The sequence below is a fragment of the Rattus rattus genome, chromosome 2 (assembly GCF_011064425.1).
Source record: "Rattus rattus isolate New Zealand chromosome 2, Rrattus_CSIRO_v1, whole genome shotgun sequence".
NCBI classification, from domain to species: domain Eukaryota; kingdom Metazoa; phylum Chordata; class Mammalia; order Rodentia; family Muridae; genus Rattus; species Rattus rattus.
This window is the reverse complement of record NC_046155.1, coordinates 158,713,329-158,723,592: the sequence shown is the minus strand read 5'-3', so window position 1 is coordinate 158,723,592 and position 10,264 is coordinate 158,713,329. Positions and strand designations below refer to the sequence as shown.

Below are 10,264 nucleotides of genomic sequence, written 5' to 3'. Positions count from 1 at the left end.
ATTACTACAATGAAACTATTAATAGTTCTCAGATATAAATTCCAAGAGTGCTCTGTATCTTTTTAAGGTTTGGTGTATGTCTTTAAAAAAAAGAAAAGAAAAAACTCTAGAATTTCTATCTGTACTTTCCTTAATAACGTGGGTGCTGATTACCCATCACTTCCCACTACGATATTCTATGTGTGTTTACAATGAAAATTGGCATTGCTACAATATAATAAAGTATTTATTTGCATAATAAAAAGAACTTCAAGGCAGGACAAAAGAACACATTTATCATATCAACGCTTCAATTTCATCCCATCTATTCCACCAGTACTGCTTTTTGCATTTCCCCGCTCCATCCTCTGAGTGATCAGGATGATTGGCTTGTGGAATTCGTTTCCTTTTTCTCTTCTGAAAATAGCTTTGCGAATGGAGATCTTTCATCAAACTTTTAAAATAAAAATTGCATACATATGTTATTGTACTGTCCAGTTTTTGTAAGATTTATTTTTCTGTGTGTGTGTGTGTGTGTGTGTGTGTGTGTGTGTGTGTGTGTGTGTCTGTGTGTGATTATGCTACATAACTGTGGATGCTCATTGAGTCCAGAAGAGGGTGTCAGATCCGGTGAACCTGGAGTTACACGTAGTCCTGAGCTGCCTTATGGAGGACCTGGGAACTGAACTTGATTCTTTCCAAGAGCAGTAAAGGCTGTCAATTGTTGAGCCATCTCCCCAGCCCTATGCTTTGTGAAAAACATAAAACAAAGACAAAACAACACCAAAAGTTGAAAGCTGTTCCTGATAAGTGTTTAATATCCTTCCTAAGGTATTTGAATAGTCCTCATTATTTAAAATATTTAAAGTTTAGTAATACTCCATTTTTGGAAAAAAAACTATAGTGTATTCAATTATTTTATTTCCCATCCTCATGCTTTCTTTGACATTTAGTGATCAGTGATATTGTAAATATTCCCAGAAGAAAGCAGTATGTAGGTAATGTGATGGTTAATCTTGATGGTCCATTTGATGGGACTTTGACTAGTGTAGAACACAAGCTGCTAGGGATGTTGCAAGGGGTTTCCACATAGGGTTGAGGTAGTTTCTAAGAGGCATGAAGACATAAGTGTGGGCAGCACTGATGCTGGGGTCTCTGACTGAATACAAAAGTATAAAATACACTGAGCCCCGATAGACACCTCTGCCTGTCCCCTGAATGTGACAAGCCAGCTCAAGCTCTTGTCAGCATGATTTCCTGACCATGAGTGATGGCACCCCAAAATCATGAGCCAGAATAAACACATCCTTCCATTCTGAGGGTGATTTTGTGGAATATTTTGCTACAGTAGTGAGAAAACAAATAATATAGAAATAGCAAACAGAGTGTAGCCCTCACTCTGATAAGTCTAGTATTCATGAAGTAAATCCTATTTCCTCTTGTGTTATTTTTAGAATGATAATGTATTTTATTTTCTAATCTTTTCTTTAGTACTTTTTTGCATACATATTCATAAGCAATCTCTTTCTGTGCTATGGCTATTGAGTTTAGATAAAAAGTCTCTCAGTTTTAGAAAAAAAGTATCTGAGGGCATACTGACTTTTAGTGTCCTAGAACAATGTACGTTGAATATCAATTATCTCTCTGATGTTTTAGCAGATCTCTGAAACAAAGATATCTTGTAACACACAGACGCAGGTGTGTGTAGAGGGGTGTAGAATTGCATCATATAACTTGTATGGGTGAGTGTGTGAGTATATGTATGAATGTGTATATAGGAGTGAGTGTACATCATCATACTGTAGTGTGTGGCTGTGTTTGTAAAGAAACATACATTTCATTGTGTAGCATGTGTGCCTTTGTAGAAGGATGTGCATTTCATTGTGTAGCATGTGTGTGTGTGTGTGTGTGTGTGTGAGAAAAGGAATGTACATTGAATCATATAGTCTCTCTGTGTGTGCATATGTATATAGAGTATACATGTGGTTATGTGTTTTTATTCCTTCCTAAAGAAATATCAGAATTATTAACTCATCACTCATGTAGAAATATAATGTAATTATGTAATTTAGAGCAACCTGTAAGACCGTAAACTATAAAGCACCATCTACATTCATCTAAATGAATAAACTAAGAGTTGATACCAAATATGTACAAAACAGAATGGTAAATGACTGGTTGATGGTAATTAACAGAATGTTTTAAGTAGTGAACACAAGTGCAGATGCTTTGTTTTTCTTACTCTACCCGGCTAAGATTAATCTTTCTCAGTAATCGTAAAGGCAGTTTTTAATGCTACCATGAAACATGATTTTGGAGCATTTAAGGAAGTGATATACAATTCTGTGTGCATTATAATATATAGTGTACTGTGGACATGAATGATTATGTAAGTGGATTGAATAACAGAGAAATAATCAGGAGGGGAGCACCGACTCAGGGCTTTGCTGATGCTACTAAAGAGTCTTTGACAAAATCCAACACTGCTTCCTGTTAAAAGTCTTGGAGAGATCAGGAATTCAAGGTACATACCTAAATTTAGTAAGAGTGCACAGCAAGCCATACCTAAACTTAATAAAAGTAGTATATAGCAAGCCAATAGCCAACATCAAATTAAATAGAGTGAAACTTGAAACAAAATCCCACTAAAACCAGGGACAAGACAATGCTGCCCATTCTTTCCCTGTCTATTCAGTCTAACCCTTGAAGCTCCAGCCAGAGCCTTAAGGCAACAAAGGGAGATCAAGGAGATACAAATTGGAAAAGAAGAAGTCAAGGTGTTACTATTCGAGGATGATCTGATAGTATAGATGAACAGCCCCCAAAATTCTACCAGAGAACTCCTTCCGCTGATACACAACTTCAGCAAAGGTCTGGACATAAAATTAATTCAAAGAAATCAGTAGCCCTTCTTTATACAATTGATAAACATGTTGAGCAAAAAACAATTAGGGAAACAACACCATTTACAATAGACAAAAATAATATAAAATATCTTGATGTAGCTCTAAGAAAGCAAGTGAAAGATCTGTAAGACAAGAACTTCAAGTCCCTGAAGAAAGAAATCAAAGAAGATCTCAGAAGATGGAAAGGTCTCCCATGCTCGTGGATGGATAGGATTAACATAGTGAACGTGGCCATCTTAACAGAAGCAATCTACAGATTCAATGCAATTCCCATCAAAATGCCAACACATTTTTACAGACCTTGAAAGAGCTTCATATAGAAAAACAAAAACCAAGCATTGCCTCCTGGACAATAAAGGAACTTCTGGAGGAATCATCATCTCTGACCTCAAGCTGTACTAAAGAGCAAGAGTGATTTTTTAAAAAACACATGGTATTGGAACAGAAACAGACAGGTTAATCAATGAAATAGAATCAAAGACCTAGAAATAGACCCATATAGCTATGGACACTTAAGTTTTGACAAAGAAACCAAAACCAAGTGCTTTCAAATACAAAGAAATTAACAATGCCCAACTTGATAGACCTGCTAATTGCCCTGATCTGGGTGTATATCTTTACTCCAGATTCTAGAGACTTTCATATCATAACAAAGAAGCACGTCTGTATCTCAATGTTTATTGCTGCTTTATTCAGGATAGCAAAGAATTAGAAGAACTAGGATCAACCTATGTGTCCTGTTAATAATGAAATTATATCTATCTATCTATCTATCTATCTATCTATCTATCTATCTATCTATCTATCTATCTAATACTATTTAACTATGTAATCAAAGCAATTACCAGAAAAGTGATGAGCTTAAAATGATAAATATTAAGCAAGGTCATATACTTTCAGAAAAACAAAACAAAAATGTTTCCTTCATAGGTATAACCTAGAAAAATCATATGTACATTTGGGTAAAGAGTAACATAAAGAACACAAATGACCTGCTGTGTGTGTGTGTGTGTGTGTGTGTGTGTGTGTGTGTACATGTGTTGAATCAACAATTGTTTCATTTTGAAAAATAAGTGAGTCCTGTTCATACATGTAGGGTTTCTATAATGCTTGATATCACATATGAAGATTGTATGTGAGAAGCAAGTACATGTGTTGTTGGATATCTTATGTTTTTCTCTTTCAATTTTTAAGTATTTTACAGCTTTTGGGGTTCAGAAAAATCTTGATGCATTACTATTAACACAGTACTCTTAAATTTTTAAATTTTGTTAGAAAATGTCTTTTATTCATTATTTACTAAATCTTTCAATATCTGCTTTGTCATTTTCAGTGATAAAAACTCTTGGAACTTCTGCTTTCCCCACTTATCCCTGAATATTCATACTCTCCCGTCTTTTTTTCTTTTCCTTCCTTCCTTCCTTCCTTCCTTCCTTCCTTCCTTCCTTCCTTCCTTCCTTCCTTTCTCATTAATTTATGGGAAAGAATCAGTTCCTGACACTATTAATGATACTCTGTTATGCTTGTAGCATAACAGTCCCCTGAGAGTCTGTACCCATTAGCCAATGGAAACAGATACTGAGACCCACAGTCAAACATTTGATGGTGTTGGGGAGTCTTGTAGAAGAGTTGCAGGAAGAATTGAGGGACCCAAAGAGGATAAGTACTCCATAGGAAGACCAACACAGTCAACTTTCCTGGACCTGTCAGAAACTTGACAACCAACGAGAGAGCAAGCAAAGGCTTAATTTAGCACCTCCTACCCCACACATATGTAGCAGATATGCAGCTTGGTCTTCATGGGGGTCCACAGCTAGAGCAGGGACTGTCCTAAATCTGTTGCCTGCCTCTGGATCCTGTTCCCCTATCTGGGATGCCTTGTCTGGCCTCAGTGGGAGAGGATACACCTAGTCCTCTAGCGACTTGAGGCATCAGGATGGAGTGATATTCACAGGGCTCCCCTTCTCAGAGGAAAAGGAAAAGAGGAAATGAGGAAAGTGCTGTGTGAGAGGGAAAATGGTAAGAGAGGGCTGATATTAGGATATGAAGTGAATAAATAAATCTTACTCTTTCTATGCATCATAGTTACATAATATTTTATTCATTCTTGTCTTCAGGTGAGTCTATCAGAGAACAGTTCAGCGATTCTCATAACAGTTGCTGGTTGCATTGGACTTTCTGTTAAATCCTGACTTCATTGACCCAGACAGGCTCATGACTGAATCTTCCTAGATTTTTACAATAGTAAAACTGTGGTGTTTTTCCCCTACAAATCTGTATAATTGAATGCTTGGGTATGAATTCTTTTGCACTCATTTTTCCCCTGGTGTTTTAATGAAACCACATAAAATCCTGCTTCATAATCACTCTTTGAAATTTATATCGAGATCTAATATTCTTGCCACTGAAAGTTGTTTGAATAATTTCCAAGATACTCTGAGAAATATTTCTTAATCTTTAAAGTCCTCCATTTCTTGAACTGAACATGAATTTTACTGTTTAATCTTTTGTAATTTCATAGTTAGTTATCTGGCATTAAATAGACTTATAATGCCTTGCAACCAACACAGCTGTATTTATCTCAAGACCCTTGAACAAAGACTTGAATTTGCTAGTTTTTAATCATATTCCCACATAAGGAATGGTCATGCAGGTTGAAAGTATCTTTTCATTTTAGAAGCTCTGTTTAGGCTGTTAGTTTGCATACTACTTTGGTTAATCTTTCTTACTAGAGACCCTACTAGATGCCTGTCTTCTACTTCACTAACATTTCTCTTTTCTTTTCTTAGACACATGCTCATTATACTGATTACTTTCTGCTATTATCCAATGTCATTCATTGCATTTCTATTTGATTCCACTATTCCTCAGTTGCACTGAAATTTGGTGTTCAGACCGATGTGATTTGTACACTTTTAGCTATTTCCTATAATTTTTAATTAACTTTCTTCCTTTATTCATTTTTACTCTTACTCTGGATTTTTTAAATATTTGTTCCATTTTTTAATTAGTGTGTGTATGTGTGTGTCTGTGTGTGTGTGTGTGTGTGTGTGTGTATGATTGCACACATGCCTGTGTGCATGTTTGAGTATATGAATTGTATGTGCCAGTAACACGGAATCCAGAAGTAGTTAGATTCCATAAAGATGGAGTTCAACGTATTGGTGAGCCACTTGATATGGATACTGGGAGTTGATCCGTGTCTCCAGAATGATCAGCAAGTGTTCATAAAAGCTGAGGCATCTCATGTCCACCACCTGTCTTTAAATTTTGATCCATGGAATGGTCCTTGCTTCTACATCTCTTTCTCTACCTGAAATTCCAGCTAACTAATGATCTTTTCTATTTGTTTTAATCATAATACTTTGTGCAGATGACTATTTGAATTTCTGGATTTGTGGATGGAGCTGGTCATTAGAAGTTCATCATTGCGCTGTCTGTAAACTATTTTTATTCTGTCTTAAGACATTCAGTTTCCATGTCCTGACGTGACTGTGTCCTTGTCCTAGCCTTACTCAATTTTACGCAATGCTAGGAAAAAGACTTCAGCTGGCTTTCATGCCCTCAGGGCTGGCTTACCTGTGCCTTCACCACTAGTACCAGCTCTGCTGTGTTGCCCAGGTGAGATACAGGGCCCATTCTCCTGACTATGAAGAGTGTACTGCATGCACACCACATCACAGAAGACAAGTGGCAGGACCAGCTCTCCAGAGTTCACACCCTCAGGGCCATTGTACTCAGGCCCCTGTCACCAGAGCTGTCTCTACTGTGCTGCTCAGGAAAAGCACAGGGCCCTTGCTGACAACAGAACTCAGGAAAGTAGGCCCTGTACCAAGTCTTGGTGTCACAGTAGAGCTGAGTCTGGTGTCATGGATATGGGAGAACTGGCCCTGAGGGCATGAAGGTGCTGACCCTGTCCCCTGCAGGTGGTGGCATTGGGTGATCTGGCAGGGATGGGGCTGAAAAGCTGGTCTTGGTTGACCGACTCAGCTGCCAGATCTACCTCATCTATGAACTGTTGGGATGCACGAAAGGACCGGCCCTGCAAATCCAAAGCTAGAATCTCCATGACACCGAGTGACAACAGAACATCTGAGAGGATGACGATGTCATTGGTAAGAAAAAGAGCCTGTGTTAGCAGCATCCTTTAGTTTCTCTGCTGGGTATATATTTAGTACTTTGACTATATTTAAGAAATCATAAAACTGTAGTATATTATCCTAGATACATCTTATTGGTAAACAAGCATGTGAAGATCAGAAGAATGAAGGGTGCACTTACCATGGCATACAAAGGTCACAGGTCACACAATTCATACCTTTCACATATTTTAATCAGTCAAGCAAAAATCCATAACTTTCTGTGTTTGGGCAATTAATTATAGTATGTGCTGCTATGACCCTTCGGATACAGTAGATGTTTAGTGGGTGAGGGAGGGAAACTCTTAAACACCACTCTAAAATGTGACGAGAAAGGATAGGACAATACTCGCTGTATTTCTTAGCACTCCAGAGTTTATTCTGAAGAGACAGGGGTGGAAGTGAGCAGACACCCCCTTGAGATGTTTCTGAAGAAGCTGATGCTGGGGCTGTGTTTGGAAGGTTGGGATAGAGAAGATTCCTGTCAGAAGTGTCTAAAGTACAAAGAAGGTTCTACGTGACGTGACATGTCTCTGAAGTCACTGAAGGTTGTCTTGCAGGATGAAAGTCGACAAACAATTGATGGGGTTAATGTCAAAAAAATTCCTGAGTCCAGTAATGGTGTTTCCTTTCAATTTGGCTGTTTGGAAGTCACTAAGGACACACTGGTGAGTCCCTGAGTACCTGGAGGCAAAATCCTTAAGCTAAAAGAGTGATAGCTAGCTAAAACAATGGAATGCAAATTCAAAAGAAAAGCACTCCCTCCGAGGTTGCATAATTACAAGGTTCCAGGAAACTATCTACCAGATTAGAAGATTTTAATTAGAACACTAGTGTGGCCTTTGAAGAGGGTGAAATCGTTTTTCATCTTGGAAGCATTTTCTTTACTGGAATGCAAACTCATTAAAAAATAATGATTACTAACAATTCCTTAATAGAAGTTCGGACCTTTTGTTAAGTAACAAAGAAACTATTTAAATGAATTTATAGACTTGAAATTGTTCTGTTGCATGGAGATGAGACACCCTGTCTCTGTTTAGTACACTCCACACAGGGTATAAAAGCATTCTGGATAGCTAGGCACACACACACACACACTCAAATTCATTCTCAGTGCAGAACAGTCAGTCTCCTCTCCTGATACCATGAGCTACTACGGCGGCTACTACGGAGGCCTGGGCTACGGCTATGGCGGCTTTGGAGGCCTGGGCTGTGGGTGTAGCAGCATCCGCAGACTGGGCTATGGCTCTGGCTTTGGAGGCTTTGGATATGGTTCTGGCTTCGGAGGCTACAGATACGGCTCTGGCTTCGGAGGCTACGGATATGGCTCTGGCTTCGGAGGCTACGGATATGGCTCTGGCTTTGGAGGCTACGGATATGGCTGCCGCCGCCCCTCACACTATGGAGGATATGGGTTCTCCAGCTTCTACTGAGCGAACTGCTGATCTTAGACTATCATCATTATTTTGTCCATCTTTAGAGAGGAAAATGCTCTCTTTGTTATAGAGAAGACATCTGTGGTTTATTGACTTCCTTGTTCTGGAAGGCACTGGCCTTTAATGACTCTGGAAGAATCTATAATCTCCCAATCGAATTTATGGCTTCATCCATTATATTCAGTCAATAACATTGCACGATCTATATTTTAAAATCGTCATTAATAAACATGTTTAACTGATCTAACAAACATTAATTTAGCATTTTATTTAAGAACTGGAATATGATCTTATAGTTGGAATGCCATTCCTATGTATCAAAGTCAACGTTTTGATTCAACAATAGTTTATTCAAAATAAATGCAATTCAAATTATAACTATTCTCTGACTTTCTGTGTTGGGAACCTTTCTAAACATCAAGGCTAGGAATATAGAATGGGTTAAAACGTAGCTGTTTTCTCTTTCCTTTCGTTCTCAGTAGTTGTTTTATTTTTATTGAAAGTGGATTTTTATACAATATATGATATATTCTGATTTATGTGTGCTGGGATATGGTAAACTCCGACCCTACGAGGTACATGCAGTGCTGGAGAACAAACCCAGAGCTTCACGTTAGGGAAGGTATCTCTCTACTGAACCACACTCTTACCTGGATTATACTGATCATCAATATCCTTCTTTCCCTCATCCTCTTCCCTGGGAGCAACCCTTGCTCTCAGGTAATTTCCGGTGTCCATAGAATACCGCCTGGAAAAGCATAAAGACTTTGTAGACCTATAAGATTTGCACGATGATCACATCAAATAACAAAACCATGGACTGAAATAGCACTTTCCCCCGGTGAAGTTCAGATAATATTTACTTAATAATATCAAGTAAATTTCCCTCCCATTGTTATAAGCTGTTATGGTTTGTTCCTTGTTTAGCTTCCTTTTGAATATGGTCATAATTATTTGGTAATTTCTGGAAATATTAGCCCAATATATGTTTTACAATTCTCTATGTTTTTACCTCACAATGATAATCCTACTTTCACACAATGTGCTGAGGTTACATCCAAACACACATACCCTCACGATTCCTCCCAACTTGTCAGCCTCTTTGCTCTTCCGAATTACCATCTTCTTCCTCTCATGCCTTGCCTTGTCCCTGATCCCTCCCATCCTGCGTTTTATTACATACAATATTCGGGGAGTCACACCTACTATGTCCACGCCCATATTGTATTGGGAAGGCACACTTTCCCATTCCTCGGTTCCCTCAAGTCTTTCCACACCGTCTTCTACAATGCCCCCTCTGTCTTAGAAGTCATGGATATCCAAGATGGCCCATTATGGAATGTTGTTACATTCTTTGATACTTTCAACTTAAAATTTACATCTTTGTTGTTAATTTTGATGTTCGAGCTATGCCCATTTTGTATATATTATACCATTTATACTAAACATACATGCTATAAAAACTATATTTAGAAATATATATATATATATATATATATATGCATGCAACACAATTAATAAAAAGTGAGGCAATAAATTTGAAAGAGAGCATGTGGCTTGTGAATGGGAGTATTGATTGAGAGGGAGGACAGGGAAGGGTGAAATGGCATAATGACATTATAATCCTGAAAAATAAAAGAAATAATTGTAAAAATCATCTGAGGAGTGGGGAGCATAGCTAGATTTGTAGGGTGCCTGTTTAGCATGTACAAAACCCTCAGTTGGATTCCCAGCAGCACATGAACGGCCTGTGGTATTGCAAGCCTGTAATTCCAGCACTCAGGAGGTGCATGTAAGTCAGCCT

General features: G+C 38.1%; 1 protein-coding gene across 2 annotated transcripts; it reads left to right on the top strand.

The window, feature by feature from the left end:
* Positions 1-8,122: 8,122 nt before the first annotated feature.
* LOC116894417 (keratin-associated protein 19-3-like) lies at positions 8,123-8,699 on the top strand. Of its 2 annotated transcripts, XM_032896122.1 has the most exons (2): positions 8,170-8,233; positions 8,339-8,457. In XM_032896122.1, the coding sequence occupies exons 1-2, from the start codon at positions 8,170-8,172 to the stop codon at positions 8,455-8,457; spliced, it is 183 nt and encodes a 60-aa protein (XP_032752013.1). The 2 variants fall into 2 exon arrangements, with proteins under 2 accessions (XP_032752012.1, XP_032752013.1); XM_032896121.1 differs by having other exon boundaries at positions 8,123-8,699.
* Positions 8,700-10,264: the final 1,565 nt, after the last annotated feature.